We start from the raw sequence: 22,316 nt of genomic DNA on the forward strand, positions 1-22,316 counted from the left end.
TGGATTGTTCTCAATCATCGTCTGGGAAGACCAGGTGATGTCAATCTCAAAGGTTTTAAACGCCCAGACTCATCTGACCTTGCCCCAACAATCAGCACCATGGGTTCTTCCAAGCAGTTGTCTAGAAAACTGAAACTGAAAATAGTTGATGCTCACAAAGCTGGAGAAGGCTATAAGAAGATAGCAAAGCATTTTCAGATGTCAATATCCTCTGTTCGTAATGTAATTAAGAAATGGCAGTCATCAGGAACAGTGGAAGTTAAAGCAAGATCTGGAAGACCAAGAAAAATATCAGACAGAACAGCTCGCAGGATTGTGAGAAAAACAATTCAAAACCCACGTTTGACTGCACGATCCCTCCAGAAAGATCTGGCAGACACTGGAGTTGTGGTACACTATTCCACTATAAAGAGATACTTGTACAAATATGGTCTTCATGGAAGAGTCATCAGAAGAAAACCTCTTCTACGTCCTCATCACAAAAATCATCGTTTGAACTTTGCAAATGAACATGTAGACAAGCCTGATGCATTTTGGAAACAAGTTCTGTGGACCGATGAGGTTAAAATTGAACTTTTTGGCTGGAATGAGCAAAGGTACGTTTGGAGAAGAAGGGGCACAGAATTTAATGAAAAAAACCTCTGTCCAACTGTTAAGCAAGGGGTTGGATCAATCATGCTTTGGGGTTCTGTTGCAGCCAGTGGCACAGGGAACATCTCACGAGTAGAATGAAAAATGGATTCAATAAAATTTCAGCAAATTTTGGATGGTAACTTGATGCCATCTGTGAAAAAGCTGAAGTTAAAGAGAGGATGGCTTCTACAAATGGTTAATAATCCTAAACACACCTCGCAATCCACAGGAGATTACATCAAGAGGCGTAAACTGAAGGTTTTGCCATGGCCTTCACAATCTCCTGACCTCAACATAATTGAAAATCTATGGATAGACCTTAAAAGAGCAGTGCGTGACAGACAGCCCAGAAATCTCAAAGAACTGGAAGACTTTTGTAAGGAAGAATGGGCAAAGATACCTCAAACAAGAATTGAAAGACTCTTGGCTGGCTACAAAAAGCGTTTACAAGCTGTGATACTTGCCAAAGGGGGCAGTACAAGATATTAACTCTGCAGGGTGCCCAAACTTTTGCAGATGCCATTTTTTTGTTTTCTGTTATTTTGAAAGTGTAAATGATGGAAATAAAATCTAACTTTTGTTGACATATTATAAGAATGTCTAATCTGTAATTTGATGCCTTTTGGAGATTTTTCCATCTTTCCTTGGCTTCTTTATGCACATTAATACAAATTTTTAGCTGGGGTGCCCAAACTTTCGATCCCCACTGTATATATATATATATATATATATATATGCTAAGTGGTCTTTATAAGTATGCATGGAGGGAGATGAAGGGGGTATATTAGTATTGGTGAATTGGCTCTTATGAAGAGGCACTGCCTCGAAATGCATAAGCCAGGATATTACAGGTTGGTCTTTGAATGAAGCACTAATGGATGGATGAGATGTTCCTTATGGAAACTATGTGAAAAGTGTGTCTTTATACTACTTTTGATGATTTTACACTATGCCAGTTTTCTTTCTTTTTTATTTACACATGCATTTTTGTGTTCCAAGAACTGCACTCCTCCTCTAGAACTGTTTTCCTCCCCTTGCCCAGCCCAGGAAATAAACACCAGAAACATGATACACATAGAAAATCCTTGCACAAAGCTTGTAAAATGTTTTTTTTAAAAAGCTTCAAAATCACCAGAATTAGGCTCTGCTCCGGTGTGAATAAAAAACGCATGTAAGAGAAAAAAATTAGTATACCCTTTCTCCTGGTGGTACATAGATAGGGGTGATGTCACCCTCCTTCTGGAGAGATCTGAGGGAAGTAGAGTACTCCACATCTCACTGGGAAGACACTCCCAGCACTGTGCTGAACTGACGGCTCACAGGAGGACATCAGCATTTCCAGGATCTCATTAGAAGATGCTGATGTCATCCCCTGCACCTTAGAAGATGGAGAAAAGGTGATTAAATATCTTTTATTGCTGGCAATATATCTACTTATGTTATGGGGTACTTGAGATAAAGTCAGCATTCATTTTCATAAAGGAGAAAACTTTCTTTAATAAATTTGACTTTAATTCATACATTCGACAATTGACTTCCCTGACAAATTACTGCAGTGTCAAGACTCCCCATCATGTGTCAAGCACTAGGATACATGACAAAAACAAAATCAACTTCCTAAAACTGTTAAAGCTGAAGCATGGGCAACATTGATTTTGGCATTTGCACAGTACAAATAAGTTGGCTCTGTTGATGTGTGCCCCATCTCTGGCTGCTACAGTTTTTTTTTTTGTTTTTTTTTTCACATATCTTACTTTTGTTCAGACAGCAGCCTCCTTTAGGCACTGGTGCTGAGACTTGTAGTTCAAAATGACGTATGCTCAGTACACTGAGCACTGTTGGTCACCCACATTAGAGCTCCTCCGTTCATGAAAAGCCTTATATTCTCTTCAATGAAAGCAAGACATTCTGTGATTCGAGGAGGGAAGATTCTGACATTGTACCTCATCTCCTCCAATCACAGAGCGCCTTGCATTCACCTACAAGAACACAAGGTTTTTTTATGAAAGGAGGAGGTACAGAGCAAGCAAACCTCTCCCAGCTTTTACTGCTGTTATATAGTTAGTCTGGCTGAAAAAAGACAAAGTCCATCTAGTTCAACCATTAAAAAAAAAAAGTTATAATCCTATACCCACAGTTGATCCAGAGGAAGGCAAACCCCCCCCCCCCCCCCCCAGCAAAGCATGACCCAATTTGCTCCTGCATGGGAAAAACATTCCTTCCCGATCCCCCGAGAGGCAATCTGATATTCCCTGGATCACCTTTACCTATAAATGTTAGTATCCAGTTATATTCTGTGTATCCAAGAAAGAATCCAGGACTTTTTTAAAGCCATCCACTGAGCTGGCCAGAACCAACTCTTGAGGGAGTCTATTCCACATTTTCACAGCTCTCACTGTAAAGAAACCTTTCCGTGTTTGGAGAATAAATTTCTTTTCCTCCAGACATAAAGGGGTTTATTTATCAAAGCTGGAGAGTGCAAAATCAGACTCCCTTCTGCATAGAAACCAATCAGCTTCCAGGTTTCATTGCCAAAGCTTCATTGAACAAGCTAAGGTTAGAAGCTGATTGGTTTCTATGCAGAAGGGAGTCTGATTTTGCACTCTCCAGCTTTAGTAAAGAAACCCCAAAGAGTCCCCCCTTGTTCTCTGTGATGACCTCAGGGTGAATAATTCTACACCGAGTTCACTATATGAACCACTGATGTATTTATACATGTTGATCATATCCCCCCTTAATCTCCTCTTCTCAAGAGAGAATAAATTCAGTTCCTCTAATCTTTCCTCATAGCTGATCTCCTCCATGCCTCGTATCAGTTTGTTTGCCCTTCTCTGTACTTTCTCCAGTTCCCCAATGTTCTTTTTGTGAATTGGTGCCCAAAACTGAACTGCATATTCCAGATGAGGTCTTACTACTCTGGAGTCTATACCTCTTTTCATACAAGATAGGATTTTGTTCGCTTTAGAAACTGCAGCTTGCGGCTTCACAGCCGGGTACCCACTGCACATGCGCGAGTAGCGCTGCGCTTCATGGATGGCCCTGTAGTCTTCTGGGACCTGTCACGTGTCCCAAAAGACTACAGGGAGGACACCTTCCACTTCCAATCGCCTAGGTGATTAGACCGGAAGTGGGAGTGGGTACCTGTCAAATTCGGGTGCCCGCTCCCCCCGCCCCCCCCCAAAGGTGCCAATCCTTAATGGGGAGCGGGGGAGTAGTCCTTAAAGCGGAACTTCCCCTTTTGGGTGGAGCTCTGCTTTAAGCTTGTGATCTACCAGAACTCTCAGATCCTTCTCCACCATTGATTCCCCCAGTTTACCCCCCCCCCCCCCAGTATGTATGATGCATGCATATTCTTAGCCCCTCAAGTGCAGAGCCTTACATTTATCAACATTAAACCACATGGAATATATTACACTACGGACATCAATCACAACTGTCAACAGCAGGATTTCCATTCACTAGCATGAACACCTTGTACTTCCTGTGGTGTCTTTGGGACAGGACGTGAGAGGAAACCCCTCCAATGGTGACACATAAAAAGCCTTTCAAAGTTTTCAACGCTTCCAACCAAAATTAAAGAGTTCTACTACAAGAACCTTGGTGATATCTGTTTAGTTTCATATATGGTTACTGAAAATACTGCCTCCCGTTGTGTACTTATGGATGGCATGCACACTGCATTTCAGAAAATCTTACACCTACTGACCCAAACTGGTTACATTTTAAAGCCCAACTTCAGGAAAAGTAAATGTTCTCCTTTGCAGTGGGGCTTGTTTTTGTCTAGGGCAGCGGTTCTCAACCTGGGGGTCGAACGACGCTTCCACATATTTCCGATGGTCTTAGGAACCGAGACACCGCTCCTCGCCGCCACCGCCGTCTCCAGATGTGGGCGGGATGACATGCCACCCCTGTCATCTGGACACACCTCGAGATCAATCCTCGCCTGTGATTGGCCGCCGGCACTGTAGCTCAGGAGAGGCACACAGGCGGCCAATCACCGGCAAGGAGGTGGAGCTTGGAGAGGAGGAGCCGAGCGGCACCGCGAAGATCGAGCGAGTGAAGAGGAGGAGAGCGGCCGGAGAAGGAAGACATCTGACAGGTAAGTGTCGGTACCATGGGAGAGGGAGGGAGCGAGCGAGCCCAGGCTGGAGCAGGGGTCTGCAAGGTAAGTATCATTGGTGTCAGTGGGAATAGTGCCCCATCATTGGTGTCACTAATACCAATGATGGGGCACTATTCCTCCCACTGACACCAACGATGGGACACTATTCCTCCCACTGACACCAACGATGGGGCACTATTCCTCCCACTGACACCAACGATGGGGCACTATTCCTCCCCCAAATGACACCAACGATGGGGCACTATTCCTCCCCCACTGACACCAAGGATGGGGCATGATTCCTCCCCCCACTGACACCAAGGATGGGGCACTATTCCTCCCCCCACTGACACCAAGGATGGGGCACTATTCCTCCCCCCACTGACACCAAGGATGGGGCACTATTCCTCCCCCCACTGACACCAAGGATGGGGCACTATTCCTCCCCCCACTGACACCAAGGATGGGGCACTATTCCTCCCCCCACTGACACCAAGGATGGGGCACTATTCCCCCCACTGACACCAATGATGGGGCACTATTCCCCCCACTGACACCAATGATGGGGCACTATTCCCCCCACTGACACCTATGATGGGGCACTATTCCTCCCCCCACTGACACCAATGATGGGGCACTATTCCTCCTCCCACTGACACCAATGATGGGGCACTATTCCTCCCACTGATACCAATGATGGGGCACTATTCCTCCCACTGATACCAATGATGGGGCACTATTCCTCCCACTGATACCAATGATGGGGCACTATTCCTCCCACTGATACCAATGATGAGGCACTATTCCTCCCACTGACACCGATGATGGGGCACTATTCCTCCCACTGACACCGATGATGGGGCACTATTCCTACCACTGATACCGATGAAGGGGCACTATTCCTCCCACTGATACCGATGATGGGGCACTATTCCTCCCACTGACACCGATGATGGGGCACTATTCCTCCCACTGATACTGATGACGGGGCACTATTCCTCACACTGATACCGATGACGAGGCACTATTCCTCCCACTGACACCGATGACGAGGCACTATTCCTCCCACTGACACCAATGACGGGGCACTATTCCTCCCACTGATACCAATGACGGGGCACTATTCCTCCCACTGATACCAATGACGGGGCACTATTCCTCCTCCCACTGATACCAATGACGGGGCACTATTCCTCCCACTGACACCAATGATGGGGCACTATTCCTCCCACTGATACCAATGATGGGGCACTATTCCTCCCACTGATACCAATGATGGGGCACTATTCCTCCCACTGATACCAATGATGAGGCACTATTCCTCCCACTGACACCTATGATGGGGCACTATTCCCCCCACTGACACCAATGATGGGGCACTATTCCTCCCCCCACTGACACCAATGATGGGGCACTATTCCTCCTCCCACTGACACCTATGATGGGGCACTATTCCTCCTCCCACTGACACCTATGATGGGGCACTATTCCTCCTCCCACTGATACCGATGATGGGACAATATTCCTCCCACTGATACCGATGATGAGGCACTATTCCTCCCACTGACACTGATGATGGGGCACTATTCCTCCCACTGACACCGATGATGGGGCACTATTCCTCCCACTGACACCGATGATGGAGCACTATTCCTCCCACTGACACCAATGACGGGGCACTATTCCTCCCACTGATACCAATGATGGGGCACTATTCCTCCCAATGACACCAATGACGTGGCACTATTCCTCCTACTGCAAAATTACAGTTATGAAGTAGCAACGAAAATAATTTTATGGTTGGGGGTCACCACAGCATGAGGAACTGTATTAAGGGGTCGCGGCGCTAGAAAGGTTGAGAACCACTGGTCTAGGGGATAGTAAAAGCAGTTTTACCTACTTTATCCTCCACACTCCCAGCAAATGGTCATTCCATACACTTTGGCAGTGGACTGTCTCTCAGCATCCTCATGTCCAATGCAGTGCTGTGGTCCTTGCATTGGCCTTGATGATGTCAGGGGCATCCGACCACTAGCGCACAGGGAAGAAGAGGCTGCATGGACCGGTCTAGCAGAGCAGAGGAGCCTATGGGTAAGTAAAACTGTTTTACCTGGTCCCCTATCCATAAATAGGAAGGTAATCCTTGCAGTGGGGCTGCACCTGAAGGACTTTACGTTTCTCTGAGTTCAGTTTTTATTTTCTGTAATAAGGTGTTCTCCATACTAAGGAAAGCTGATAAGTTAATTCGTTAAAACACCTTATAAAAGAAAGGACAGCTAAAATGTAACTAAAGGCAAAACTTATTTGTTCTTTTGGATAGAGTAAGGAAGGGTTAACACCCCTGTCAGTTTTTTTGCCATCTGTCTCCCATTGGGGAGATTTCCCTTCACTTCCTGTCCCGTAGCCAAAACAGGAATTGAGGGAATCCCAGGATGTCACCAGGGTCACCAGAATTAGTGTCCCTATTGGAAGATTTTCCCTCTATAACTGTTCTGGGCTAAACATAAAATTTAGGATTTTCCTTTATTTACACTTTCCATGACAATGGTAAGTAGGCCAAATAGAGGGCGAATCTCCCTAATAGGGACACAGACAACAATACAAACTGACAAGGGTTCTAAACCCTCTTCGCTGTTCCCAAAACTAAAAAAATGTTGGTTCTAAAGTCAAAAAGTTTTTTTTTACCTTAATGCATTTTATGCAGTAAAGTGAAAAACCTTTCATTTGCTGTTCCTCCCCCTCCCCTTCCTAAATACTTACCTTTATCGAGTCCTCTATGGATCCAGCGCGGTCCCATCTGTGCAGTTCTTCTTTCCCCTGCTCTCACAAGCTTGGCTGAGAACAGCGAGAGCCATTGGCTCCTGCTGCTGTCAGTCAAATCCTGTGAGGAGGGCCGAGCCGTGTTGTGTGTGTCTATGGACCCATACGGCCTGGCTCAAGATTGCGTTTGCAGGGCCGGTGCTAGACTATTTTGTGCCCTAGGCAAGATCAGCTACTTGCACACCCCTCCCCCACCCCCAAAATTGCATTCCCTTCTCCTCCTACTACTTCCTTCAGGCCTACCAGTCATGGTGTCTGGACCCCTCTATGATGGTGGTGTCAAGTGACCCACTATGGTGAATGTAGTGTCAGGTGACCCCCTATGGTGAAGGTGATGTCAGGTGACCCCCTGTGGTGGAGGTGGTGTCAGGTGACCCCCTATGGTGAAGGTGGTGTCAGGTGACCCCCTGTGGTGGAGGTGGTGTCAGATGACCCCCTATGCTGGAAGTGGTGTCAAGTGACCCCCTATGGTGATGATGGTGTAATCCATGTGCCTGGGGAAGAGGAGAGGAAGGGGAACCCCAGACACACATGACCCGGGTCACCTTCGCTGTAGTCTGCACTGCCACCATACAATTCCTCCAGTGACCGGCACAGCACCTCCACACTGCCATGCATACCGACTCCATGACTGGAAGAGAAGGTCAGGCCAAGCACACTGGACCCTGCTCCCTCCTCCATGGGGGATGAAGACACTGCATGGGCTGAGCCCCGGCCATCCATGCCGTATGGCTCTCCGGGGGTGAAAGGTAACTGTGGCCCGCCCACTACTGACATCAGTACATGTGATTGGTCAGTTGGGCTTAACAGTGAATAGCAGCAACGAGGACGGGGATCATCTTCCTGTTTATGTGGCTGCGGGGAAGTGAGAGCATGTCAGTGTACATGTGCTGTGAGGACTTCTATAGCGGCCGTGGCTGTGCCCTAGGTGGCTGCCTAGTTCTCCAAGTGGTAGCATGGTACCTGTCTGTCTGCACATATTCCCCCATAGGAAGTGGCTTTCTATAGGGCACAGAGAGAAGAGGAGGAGCTGAGAGCATCAGTGGGGGGCCCCAGAAGAGACTCAGACTTGAATGTCCCTTCCTTTTGGTCTATCCCATTTTTATGTGTCTTCACAATACTATAAGACCAGACCAAGGCATGGAGAGGTCTTTGTGTGATTCTGCCTCCAGGCACAATCAAAACACAATCTTCAACGGCTTTACTTTGCTGAATTTATAGTAGCAAAGTAGTTAAGACAGTCCAATCTACCCCTGTGTGTCAATAGACTCACACATCCTGGCTTGGGATCAAGCCTGCATGAGTGCCCCCAAAGCATGAGGCTTACTATGGGAGCACTCAAAAGGCAGGAGTAGCCAGAAGTATCAGCGGGGGACCCCAGAAGAGGAGGCTGCTCTATGCAAAAACAGTGCACAGAGCAGGTAAGTATGACATGTTTATTATTTTGTTTTTAAAATCGATCTCTTATAATCACTTTAAGTGATGTGCTGTTGCTCAATGCTCAGAAAAAGCCCCTCATCTTAGTAACTATTTTTCCATTGGCTAAAACAAAAATGTTCAAGCCTGAAAACATGCAAAAATCACATGTACATTTGTGCATACAATGTGTCAAGATGTGATCGCTCTGTGTTCAGCATGACTAAGCGAGTTTTTGGGGAGACAGCCTATTGACCTGAATGGGCTGCCTGCTGTGCGGAAAACCTGCCAAGACATGCTGGTAGGTTAATTGGCTCCTGTCTAAATTGTACCTAGTATGTGTATGTATGAATGTGAGTTAGGGACCTTAGATTGTACGCCCCTCGAGGGTTAGGGACTGATGTGAATGTACAATATATATATGTGTAAAGTGCTGCGTAAATGGACAGCGCTATATAAGTACCTAAAATAAATAAATAAATAAAAGAAGCTCATGGATTAAATTTTGGCGATGTGTGCTGTAGCATGTTTTTTATTTGTTTTTTCATGTGACAAACGTGTCCAAGTCACACTGTGTTTGGGTGCCATGAAGAAATAATGCCCACCGCAAGTGCTTGAAGCATTTTGCCGCTTTTCTAAAAATGCATGTTTTTTCAGAATACCCAGGTGTGAATGCAGCATGAATGGAAGACTGCTTTCACACTGATGCGGTGAGGTTTGACCGCCCTACGGGAGCAGTGTAGTGTACCTGCTGGCTTCATGTAAATTAGCTGTGCTTACCCATTGATTTCTATTATGCCCTGTGCTTTTGGTACGCTTTCTGAAAGTGCAACAAACATTTGGTGCGCTTTCAGAAAGTACACCAAAATCATGGAACATAACAGAAGTCAATGAAAAAGCGCAGCTAACCCACATCAAACCTTCAGGTACACTTCGCTGCTCCCACAGTGCGGTCAGACCTCACCGCATCATTGTGAAAGCAGTCTAACTGAAATCCTAGAATAGACTATCACTTCTAGAACAGCAATAGAGGACAATAAGCTCTCTTCCATCTGACCTAGGCCTGCGTGTGAGTCCACAATAGATTATTCTTACATGTCATTGTAGCAATAGAGGTATCATCAGTTACATTAGATTACATTCATTATAATCCTGAAATGTTTTTTGTTCTCCAATTTGTCACAATGTGTGGGACAAAATGTTTGCACCTTCACTGTAGACCTGACAATGACTATAGGTGGAGCGCATTGTTGGGGCAGTGGTCTCCAAACTGTGGCCCAGGGGCTGGATATGGCACTTTTTGCTTCTTTTTTAATTTGTTTTTTTAACCACTTGCCCTTCAGAGGATTTACCCCCCCCCCCTTTCCTGACCAGGCCATTGTTTGTGATACCGCGCAGCATTACTTTAACTGAATTTAAATTTATGTCCTCTTTTCTCACAAATAGAGCTTTCTTTTGGTGGTATTTGATCATTTCTGCGTGTTTTGTTTGTGCTATAAACAAAAAAAGACCGGCAATTTTGAAAGATTTTAAAAATATTTTTGACTTTTTGCTATAAAACACATCCACTAACAAAAAAATCAAATTTGTTCATAAATTTAGGCCAAAATGTATTCTGCTACATGTCTTTGCTAAAAAAAATCCAAATACGTGTAAATTAATTGGTTTACGTGACATTTTTAGCGTCTACAAATGGCGTTATATATACTGGAATTTTTTTTTTTTTTTATACTAGTAATGGCGGCAATCAGCGACTTCGCCAGGACTGCGGCAGGCATTCTGACAGTGGGGGGGAACTGGATGACTGTCATTGACATCTGAATGCAACGAATACAGTGATCAGTGCTAATAAATAACACTGACACTGTACTAATGACACTGGGCATGAAGGAGTTAACATCCGGGGTGATCAAAGGCTTAACTGTGTGCTGTTTTACTGCGTGTGCTGTGTGTGTTTTACTAGGGAAACATGCTGCTGTGTATTTCTCTGCTGTGCAGAGACATTAAACACATTAAAGTCCAGTGTGTACGAGGCCCAATAATATTATTATTATAAGGGATTAATATTATAAAACAGGATTTATATAGAGGCAACAGTTTGCACAGAGCTTTACAAAATAAAACGAGGCAGTACAGTTACTAAACAATTCAATACTGGAGGGATAAAAGGGCCCTGTTCATGAGAGCATACAATATAAAAGGGAAGGGCAAGTGATAACAAAAGGTAATAACTGTATGGGGATGGATTGTCTGAGAAAGTAAAAATACAGCTGTTAGCTAGAGGTGTGATAGGCTTCCCTAATGAGACAAGTTGTCGGGATTGCCTAAAGATGGACAGAGTAGGAGATATCTTTATTATCAATTAAGGTAAGGAGTTCCAGAGGATGGGAGATACTTTGGAGAAGTCCTAGAGGTGAGCTTGGGAGGAGATAACTAGAGAGTGAGGGTTCCTAGAAGGGTTACGCAGTTTGTGTGTGTATATAGATAGCAACATGGTGCATTGTTAAATATTGTCAATTAAAGGATATATGAAAGAATATAGTTTGGACCTAATCACAATGAGTGAACATTACCATTTTGGTTGTATTTTTTTATTAAAGTATTTGCTGATAAATGAAAACAATGATCTGGTGTTCATTAGTTTTCCAACAGTTACAGGGATCAGCCCCCACTAGGTCCATGTCTGCCCATGGAGATCCTCATACTAGTGTAGAATGGTAATCCTTGCCATGCTGATCAGACCCATGCCTGTCTATGAAGATCCTCATACTTATAATGGAGGTAATAATGGTAACCTTTTTCTGCATTGATCAGGCCCATGTATGTCTATGGAAATCCTCATACTGGGGTAGAATGGAGAAAGTAATAGTAATCCTTGCTGTATTGATCAGGCTCATGTACTGTCTGTCTATGGGGATCCTCAAACTTATACTGGAGGAAATCATGGTAACCCTTTCCTGTATTGTTCAGGCCCATGTCTGTCTATGGAGATCCTCATACTGGGGTAATCCTTGCTGTGTTGATCAGGCCCATATACTGTCTATTTATGGAGATCCTCATACAATAATGGTAACTCTTCTCTGTACTGATCAGGCCCATGTCTGTCTATGGAGATCCCCATACAATAATGGTAACTCTTGTCTATACTGATCAGGCCCATGTCTGTCTATGGAGATCCTCATACTGGGGTAGTATACTATTCCTTGCTGTGTTGATCAGTCCCATGTACTGTCTGTCTATGGAGATCCTCATACAATAATGGTAACTCTTGTCTGTACTGATCAGGCCCATGTACTGTCTGTCTATGGAGATCCTCATACGGGGTAGTATACTAATCCTTGCTGTGCTGATCGGGCCCTTTTCTGTCTATGGAGATCCTCATACTGGGGTAGTATACTAATCATTGCCTGTGTTGATCAGGCCCATGTACTGTCTGTCTATCGAGATCCTCATACTGGGGTAGTATAGTAATCTTTGCTGTGCTGATCGGGCCCGTTTCTGTCTATGGAGATCCTCATACTGGGGTAGTATAGTAATCCTTGCCTGTGTTGATCAGGCCCATGTCTGTCTATGGAGGTCCTCATACTGGAGTAGTATAGTAATCCTTGCTGTGTTGATCGGCCCGTGTCTGTCTATGGAGATCCTCATACTGGGGTAGTATACTAATCCTTGCTGTGTTGATCAGGCCCATATACTGTCTGTCTATGGAGATCCTTATACAATAATGGTAACTCTTGTCTGTACTGATCAGGGCCATGTCTGTCTATGGCCATCCTCATACTTCTAGTGGAGGTAGTAATGGTAATCCTTGCTGTATTGATCGGGCCCGTGTCTTTCTATGGAGATCCTCATACTGGGGTAGTATACTAATCCTTGCTGTGCTGATCGGGCCCATGTCTGTCTATGGAGATCCTCATACTGGGGTAGTATAGTAATCCTTGCCTGTGTTGATCAGGCCCATGTACTGTCTGTCTATGGAGATCCTCATACTGGGGTAGTATAGTAATCCTTGCTGTGTTGATCAGCCCCACGTACTGTCTGTCTATGGAGATCCTCATACAATAATGGTAACTCTTGTCTGTGTTGATCAGGGCCATGTCTGTCTATGGAGATCCTCATACAATAATGGTAACTCTTGTCTGTGTTGATCAGGCCCATGTCTGTCTATGGAGATCCTCATACTGGGGTAGTATAGTAATCCTTGCTGTGTTGATCAGGCCTGTGTCTGTCTATGGAGATCCTCATACTGGGGTAGTATAGTAATCCTTTCTGTGTTGATCAGCCCCGTGTACTGTCTGTCTATGGAGATCCTCATACTGGGGTAGTATACTAACCCTTGCTGTGTTGATCAGGCCCGTGTACTGTCTGTCTATGGAGATCCTCATACAATAATGGTAACTCTTGTCTGCGTTGATCAGGGCCATGTCTGTCTATGGCCATCCTCATACTTCTAGTGGAGGTAGTAATGGTAATCCTTGCTGTATTGATCAGGCCCATGTCTGTCAGTGTGAGGACCCTCCAACACCAGGCAGAGGCTCCCTATGATGGAGAGTGGAGTCCCCCTTGAAGAGATGACATGTGTGTGTGCCACGATTGGATGTAGCGCTCTCCCTGCCCCCTCCTCCGCTCACAGATAACCCCATCCCCCTCCCTCCATCCTCGTATGTCCTGACAATGGCGGTCCTCCCATCACACACAGCCGCCTCTCACCTCTTATAATCGCTGCTGAAGATGCCGCCGCTGGCCGGGTCCTGGCCGTACTCGGGCTCCCCGAGGCTGCCCCCCTTCTCCTCGCTGTAGCCCGGACTGGCGGACATGGCTCAGCACCGTGTGTGCGGACAGCGCCTGGCAGTATACAGCCTGTGATGACGTCACGGGAGGAGGTGATTCTGCTCCAATCTTCAGCCCCCCCACTTAACCCCTGTACTGCCTGCCACTGCACCTCCACCCAGCGTTGTCACCATGGATGCAGCTTGTGATCTGGCACCTGATGATGTGAAATGATGAGGATGTATGTTCGGGGAGGACACATGGATTCCTAAACCCAATCATCAGAATCTCACATGTGGAAAGACAACCAATAGCATGTCACATAGGCTTTTATATGTTACAGTAGAACGAAAGGCATTTTTTCTTTATTTTGGATGGGAGGGTTATAACCCTTGTCATTTTTTTTGGCCATCTGTGTCCCATTGAGAAAATTTCCCTATACTTCCTGTCCCATAGCCAAAACAGGAAGTGAACAAAAATCCAAAGTGGGGTGCCACCGGGGTCACCATTGGCAGATTTCATCTCTATTCCTGTTCGGGTGTCAACCTAAAATTTGGTATTTTGTTTTACATTCACTTTGGACGATTATGGTAAACAGAAACAAATAGAGAGGGTGAGTCTCCCTAACGGGGGCACAGACAGCAACAAAAATTGACAGGGGTTCTAATCCATCTCCACTCTCTCCAAAACTAAAGAAAAGGTTATGTCAATCTTAGCCCTGGTTCACACTGGATACGAATGAAATCAAGTGACTTCACTTAAACGATTTCAAAGTTGTATGTCGGTGTGACTTGGAAGACATCTGTGCGACTTCATGCACAGATGTCTATGCATCTGAAATCGCAAAAAGTAGTGCAGGAACTACTTTCAAAAGCGGTGTGACTCCACCGATCGGAGCGATTCCATTGCTGACAATAGGGTGCGACTTGTCATGCGATTTGACAGTTTCAGATTGCGTGACAAGTCACACCAGTGTGAACCAGAGCTTAGTGTTATTTAAAAAGTCATTTTCAATATTTTTAAATCTGTAGCTTTCATTAAAGTAGAAATAAAGCCCGACCTTTTTTTCTTCCATTTTGGATAGAATAAGCGAAGGCTATAACCCCCGTGAGTTTTTTTGTAATTCTCTATTTAAGATTTTCACAATACAGTAGAATAACACTCACCCTGCCAGCTATTCCTACAGCATGCAGACAGAAAATACAAAGAAACTTCAGAGAGGGTATAAAACAGGATAGAGTGTGAAATAACCCTCCTTTAGGCCCCATGTACACGGGACGTTTCTGAACGATGGAAACTGACTGCTGGAAAACGTAGGTTAAAAAACGTCTGTTACCCGCGTTTGCATAATGCGTTTAGAAGCGTTTTTTAAAGATAAGCACAGGAGAACCTCCCAAATGCCCAGAATGCACTGAAACGTAATAAATTCTTAACTATTTCAGACTGTTTCAGAGAAATACAGAGAGTAGAAGCAGAGACAGCAGTATGTGTTGAGATTAGCTTAGGTGTGAGTTGCTCATTAACATTTCTTTTGTTTCCAAGGGGGGGAAAGGTGTCTGGTGGAGTAAATCATTAAGGCCACCTGGCAGGGGGTCTTCATGAGGAATTTGAGGTGTGAATGATCATTAACCATTTGCCGCCCGCCCTATGGCTGAATGGCGGCTGACAAATGTCATCAGCGTTCCGGGTGGATGCCATATGGCGTCCTCCTGCACAAGCACCGATTGTGCTCCTGCAGAGCCGCGCAGCGGCGCGATCTGTCACCGGCCGTGTACCTCGGACACGGCTGATGACAGATCTGAGTATCGACCCCCGTTGCCGGTACCATGTGACCTGCTGTGACCAATCACAGCAGGTCACATGACAGTTGTATAGAATGGATGGCTTCATTCATGCAATCCATTGTATACTAGTGTCTAGCTGTGAATGGTCACAGCTAATCACATGTACATGTACAAAAAAAAAAACCCTGAATGAATCGATGTCATTCAGGTAAATGCTTGCTTATAGCAAAGTAATTCTTTGCTATAAGCAAATTGTGTAAAAAAAAAAAAAATACTGATCACTTCCTCAAAGTAGTACAATGTTACTATGGTAACATTGTACTACTTTGGTCATAGTGAAATATGAAAAAAAAATCTTAAAAAAAGAAAACAAATTTAATAAAAAAAAATTAAAAAAAAATATATATATAGATTTTTTTTCATACTGTCACCAGTCAATGTCCCTGATCACCGCCATGCCAGTTATATGATGATGCTGTACTGCACTGGTGACAATATGTAAAAAAAAAAAATTGTGAAACTAATTTTTGAAATTTTTTCATTTTCCGAAAAATTATGACAAAAAAAATACTTAAAAAAACTCGCCATGCCTCTTATGAAGTACGTTGGACTGTCTACTTTGCAAAAAGGGGTCATTTGGGGATATCTGTACTATTCTGACATTCTTGGACCTCAAGAAATTAGATTGGCTGTCAGTACTTCAGGATTGATCAATATTCAGATATATCCCATAGTTTGTGAACTCTTTAACCTTCCTACAAACTAAAAAATCCATCCTAATTTGGGTTATTTTCACCAAAGACATGTAGCAGAATACATCTCGGCCTAAATTTATGAAGAACAATTATTTATTTTTCAAACTTTTATAACAGAAACAAAGAAAAACGTGTGCTTTTTAAAAATTTTTGGTCTTTTTTTGTTAATTTAGCAAAAAATAAAAACCCCAGTGGTGATTAAATACCACCAAAAGAAAGCTCTGATTGTGTGAAGAAATGTATAAAATTTTAGTTTGGGTACAATGTTGTATGACCACGCAATTGTCATTCAAAGTGTGAGAGCGCTGAAACCTGAAAAATGGCCTGGGCAGGAAAGGGGTAAAGTGCCCTGTATTGAATTGGTTAACATATGTTTTGTTTCCAAGGGTGGGGGAGCTCTGAGGTGTGAATTGGTCATTACAATGTGTGACAAGCTTGGTAGGAACATCCTGTTAAGTGTTTGGTCCATCTGAGCACCTTGAAAACACTTTGCAATTTGTTTTTAACTCTTTCAGTTCCCGATACTGTCCAGAGCCTTTTTTCAGCATGAAAAATGTATGCAAACGCGATTTGCCACGTTTAATCGCGTTTACAAGCGTTTTGCGTTTCAGACGCTGACGTCTGAACGCAAGTTTGTTGCATAAAAAGGCCGGTAAACTCAAATGCCTGTAAATGACTGTAAACGAAGATGTGTACATGGACACATAGGAAAACATTAGGGTGAGTTCAGGGGCTTTTAAAAAAAAAACGCTGACCAGCTCCTAAACGTGAGTTTATCAGCTGCAGTGTACATGAACCCTCACACTGCACAAAAACAGCCTAAAAAGTGCACCCCCTGTCAAGCTTTATACTATATCAGTGTACGTCTGTTGCAGTCCAAGTTGAAAAAAACAAAACAAAAGGGGGGTTGGGACGGGGTAGCAGAAGGGGAGAGAACAGGGAAGTTGGTGAGGTCCAGGTAGAGTAGGTTTCCGTGATCCGTGTCACTCTACCCCAGTGCAGAGCCCCCCTGCCATGTGGCGCCCACTGGTGTAAAGGTGAATCATTAAGCGTGAGGTTTTTTATGCCATCTATGACGCATTGGAGAGATTTCCTTCACTTCTAGTCCCATAACCACAGGAGGAAATGGGAAGAAATCTTTGCCCACCATAGTCTAGCACTTCTTTTATTTTGCACAGCAGGACATACTTCACTCAGTGCCGACTAGCAGGCTGTAGGTCCTTGGACTTGATATGAAAGTCTTGGAAGGGTGGGTGCATGGTCTGAAGGTCAGGTTCCTCCCCCCTTCCATGAGGTCCCCATTCAGGGGAGCCCCACCTAGTATTTGGGCGGATCTTGGCAGGTCCCCTGAAGAATGGGGTCCACCTGTGTCATGCCTTCAGCAATTTGTTCTTTGTTAATTAGGCATTATTAGTATGCCTTATCAGTTTGTAATTCTCTGTTCATTGTGTAACTGCTCCATCTAGTGGCTGTTTGTATACACTGCATCTTTTCACAGTAGAAGTTTGACCCATTTCAGCTTCCATAGCTTGTAGCCTATTAACTCTGATTACATCATCAGCCATGCTCATAGCAGCCATTTCCTCATCACAGACTCCATTCCTGTGGTATGCTGGTAGGATCCAGCCCTCACATTCAGGTTCACAATAGCATCGTCGGTACGTCTACACACATGTCTATATCTTATGCATCTGTGTTTTATGTAACCTACATGTCTTACATGTGTTTATATGTGCATTGCCTTACTGTAATGTATAATATGCTTTGTCACATGGCAGACAGTGTTACTAAGCGCCTTATTTTCTGTTCCTCAGTTTCACCTCTTATATCTTTGCAATAAAGACAAAGTTGGACGTTGCTTCTTTGTCAACTCATTGCCGAGAAAGGTTTAGCTGTCTGTCAAGCTATGTACCTTCACACATAAGGAGGACAGAACAGTGAAACGACGGCTTCTTACAAGCTGGATACGAGGACTGCGACTCCTGAAGTCCTGACTGCAGTGAAACGACGGCTTCTTACAAGCTGGATACGAGGACTGCGACTCCTGAAGTCCTGACTGCAGTGAAACGACGGCTTCTTACAAGCTGGATACGAGGACTGCGACTCCTGAAGTCCTGACTGCAGCGAAACGGTGGCTTCTCACAAGCTGGATAAGAGGAACTACGCAGCATCGCCACCCGCAGCGGTTGCAAGTGTGCTAACCCGTTCACAGCATCATCATGTCAGCAAGGGAATCCGGACAGTTCGAGACAAGGTCTCGCATCTCAGTTAACTCCAGAGGTTCAGGGAGATCTTTGAGCAGCTCCACCGTCGCCATTGCCCGCGCGAAGGCCGAAGCCGCCAAAACCCGTGCGACATTTGCCGAACAAGAAAGACAATTAAAAATAGAGAAAGCATGCACGGAAGCAGCTCTAGAAAAGCTAACTGTGGAAAAAGAAGCTGCAGCTGCTGTAGCAGAAGCAGAGGCTTTAGAGGAAGCACACAAACTTCACAAGCGATAGACTCAGCTACATAAGTAGGCCCGAACCTAGTCTTCACAATAACTCACAACGCACTTCAGATTACGTACTGCAACATGCTAAGTCAGAAGACGGCCTAAATCCAGGTCCAAGAGCGACATCAACCCCTGCTAAGGAGCTCCAACAGACTCCAGTCATACAACAAGCGACCTCAGTTAACCAAAGACCCTGCATGGAACAAGTCGACGGTTCCATAGGACATCAACCCTCAATGCAACCTGCATTCAAACCCACAAATGATCGCAGTATGGTCAAATCCTTTAAGGAAGAACAAGTAGATGGTGCCTATTACAGCAACAATCTGTCAAACAGAGATACAGGTATGTCAGATTTTCTAAAATTCTTTGCCCGACGTGAGTTAATAACCAAGGGACTCTCCAAGTTTAATGACAGACCTGAAAGCTATAGGTCATGGCGATCATCATTCAGGAATAATATCAGAGATCTGGATCTGTCTGCATGTGAAGAAGTAGATCTTCTTGTCAAGTGGCTAGGAAATGAGTCGACAGAGCATGCAAGGCGGATTAGAGACATTAATATTAACTACCCAATCAGAGGGTTAAACATGATATGGGAGAGACTTGAGGAGTGTTACGGCTCACCAGAAGTGATAGAGAACGCACTTTTCAAAAGAATTGAGGATTTCCCTAAGATCCAAAACAAAGATTCCCAGAAGCTAAGAGAACTGAGTGATCTGTTAACAGAGCTACAAGTTGCCAAAACTGAAGGAGACTTACAAGGTCTGGCATTCTTAGATACTGCATGTGGTGTAAACCCCATAGTACAAAAATTACCGTACAACCTGCAAGAGAAGTGGATTGCTCAAGGCTCCAGGTACAAGCAACAGTACGATGTCTCGTTCCCTCCATTCTCTTTCTTTATGGACTTCGTGCACCAACAAGCAAAAACTAGGAATGATCCCAGCTTTAACTTCTCGATGTTTGACACCGCTTACCCCAAATCAGGTAAACCTATCTCACTTCGTAACATGAAAGGTACACCGGTTGCAGTACACAAAACCAGTGTGTCTCTTAAAGACTCCTCAAACAAAACCTACAGTACTACAGAGTCTGAGACGATCTCCACAAAGGACCCATGCAGAGAATGTCCTCTACATAAGAAACCACACTCATTGTTGAAATGCAGAGGATTTAGAGGAAAACTTCTCAGGGATTGCAGAACTTTCCTCAAGGAAAACCACATTTGCTACAGCTGTTGTGCCTCAACCTCTCATCTTGCAAAGGACTACACAGCGAACATCAAATGCTCGGAATGCAACAGTGAAGCGCACAATACAGCTTTACACCCTGGGCCAGCCCCATGGACTCTCACACCCCCAGACCAGGCTGTAGAGCACGGCGGGGAGGAGGGAGACACAGTACCTCCTGAAGTGACACCCCAGTGCACCCAAGTCTGTGGAGAAGGTCTTAGTAACAAATCTTGCTCCAAGATTTGTCTTGTTACAGTTTACCCCATCGGTCATAAAGAGAAAGCGGTAAGGTTGTATGCCATCCTTGATGACCAAAGCAATAGATCTCTTGCAAACTCAGCCTTCTTTGATATCTTCAGTATTAAAGGACACTGCTCTTCATATTCACTTAAAACTTGCGCTGGTGTGAGTGAAGAAAAAGGCAGAAGAGCTACTGGTTTCCAAGTCGAATCCATAAATAGTGAAGCATCCCTGCAACTACCTACCTTGATTGAATGCAATCAGATCCCAAACAATAGAGAAGAGATTCCTACACCTGAGGCAGCATTACATCATGAACATTTAAAGACCATAGCGCATCTCATACCTGCACTCGACCCAAAGGCCCAAATAGTACTTCTCCTTGGGAGAGATATCATAAGAGTCCACAAGGTAAGAAAACAAATAAATGGTCCTCATAGTTCTCCATATGCTCAGAAGCTTGACCTGGGGTGGGTCATCATAGGTGATGTTTGCCTAGGAAATGTTCACAAGCCAACCACAGTGAATTCTCTTTACACAAATACCTTGGAGAATGGACGTCCATCCCTCTTTCAGCCTTGTCCTAACAGATTCCTTCTAAGAGAGAAGCCGGCAAGTGTGCTATATCCTGACTTTACAGAAACCGAGAACCACTCTTGCAGTGAAGACCAAGATCACTTGGGGTGCACGGTGTTCCAGAGGACAAAGGAAGACCACAAGATAGCTCCCTCTATTGAAGATGAGGCCTTCTTGGGCATAATGGAACAAGGATTCTTCAAGGATAAAACAAACACCTGGGTTGCACCACTACCTTTCAAAACACAGAGACGTCATCTTCCCAACAACAGGTATCAGGCCTTAAAACGCTTCTGTTCACTTAGACGCAACTTTCAGAAAAGACCAGAGATGATGGAACATTTCTTCTTATTCATGAAAAAGATGTTTGAGAACAATCATGCAGAAGTAGCTCCACCCCTAAAAGAAAAAGAAGAATGCTGGTATCTACCAATCTTCGGCGTTTACCACCCTAAGAAGCCAGGACGAATCCGAGTGGTATTTGACTCCAGTTCACAGTATGAGGGAGTCTCTCTCAATGATGTCCTTTTGACAGGACCAGACCTCAATAACACACTTCTCGGTGTCCTCATCAGATTCCGTAAAGAACCCATCGCTATAGTTGCCGACATACAACAAATGTTCTATTGTTTCCTAGTAAAAGAAGAGCACAGGAACTTCTTGAGATTTCTTTGGTTCAAGGACAATGACCCTACTCAAGACATCATAGAATATCGCATGAAGGTCCATGTTTTTGGCAACAGCCCATCTCCAGCTGTCGCTATTTATGGACTCAGACTCTCTGCTCAAGAAGGTGAAAAAGACTATGGGAAAGACGTTAAGAAGTTTGTTGAAAGAGACTTCTATGTAGATGATGGCTTAAAGTCGCTTCCCTCACCAGAGGCTGCAATCAGTCTACTCAAAAGGACCCAGAGTATGCTTTCCTGTTCAAACCTCAGACTTCATAAGATAGCTTCAAACAGCACAGTTGTTATGGAAGCCTTCTCTACTCAAGATCATGCCAGTGATTTGAAAGATCTAGACTTAGCGACAGACCCGATACCCATGCAGCGCAGCCTAGGGCTCAGCTGGGACCTCAAATCTGACACCTTTACCTTTCAGGTCAACCAAGAGCAAAAGCCTTTCACACGACGTGGAGTGTTATCTACCATTAACAGTCTATATGATCCACTTGGATTTGCAGCTCCTGTGATCATCCAAGGTAAGACTCTGCTCAGAGAGTTAACCACAGATACGTGTGATTGGGATTCGCCACTTCCCTCAGAGAAAGAAGCACTATGGATAGCATGGAGAAACTCTCTACAGGCATTATCTAACTTACATATCTATAGGCCATATGCCCACTTCTCCCCTGCAGAAGTTCAGTCTAGGCAGCTGTGCATATTTTGTGATGCTTCGGTAAAAGCAATCGCTGCAGTCGCTTACCTTAAAACTATAAACATTAAAGGTCAAGTCCAAATTGGCTTTGTAATGGGCAAGGCAAAACTGGCA

The 22,316-nt window shown here is 44.6% G+C and overlaps 1 protein-coding gene across 6 annotated transcripts in view; it reads right to left on the reverse strand.

The window, feature by feature from the left end:
• LOC149434226 (AP-3 complex subunit beta-2-like) overlaps nucleotides 1–13,961 on the reverse strand; it is a 151,503-nt gene extending 137,542 nt beyond the window's left edge. For 2 of the 6 annotated variants that reach the window (XM_089663982.1, XM_089663980.1), the window contains exon 1: nucleotides 13,682–13,961. In XM_089663982.1, the coding sequence (XP_089520108.1) occupies nucleotides 13,682–13,788 (107 nt within the window). In that variant the 5' untranslated portion in view covers nucleotides 13,789–13,961. The remainder of the gene's footprint in view (nucleotides 1–13,681) is intronic. The other 4 variants (XM_089663985.1, XM_089663984.1, XM_089663983.1 and 1 more) reach the window with 3 other exon arrangements.
• Between the last annotated feature and the right edge of the window lie 8,355 nt (nucleotides 13,962–22,316).

The sequence above is a fragment of the Staurois parvus genome, unplaced genomic scaffold, assembly GCF_062004578.1.
Source record: "Staurois parvus isolate SC_StPar_1 unplaced genomic scaffold, SC_StPar_1.0 ptg001805l, whole genome shotgun sequence".
Classification (NCBI taxonomy): Eukaryota; Metazoa; Chordata; class Amphibia; order Anura; family Ranidae; genus Staurois; species Staurois parvus.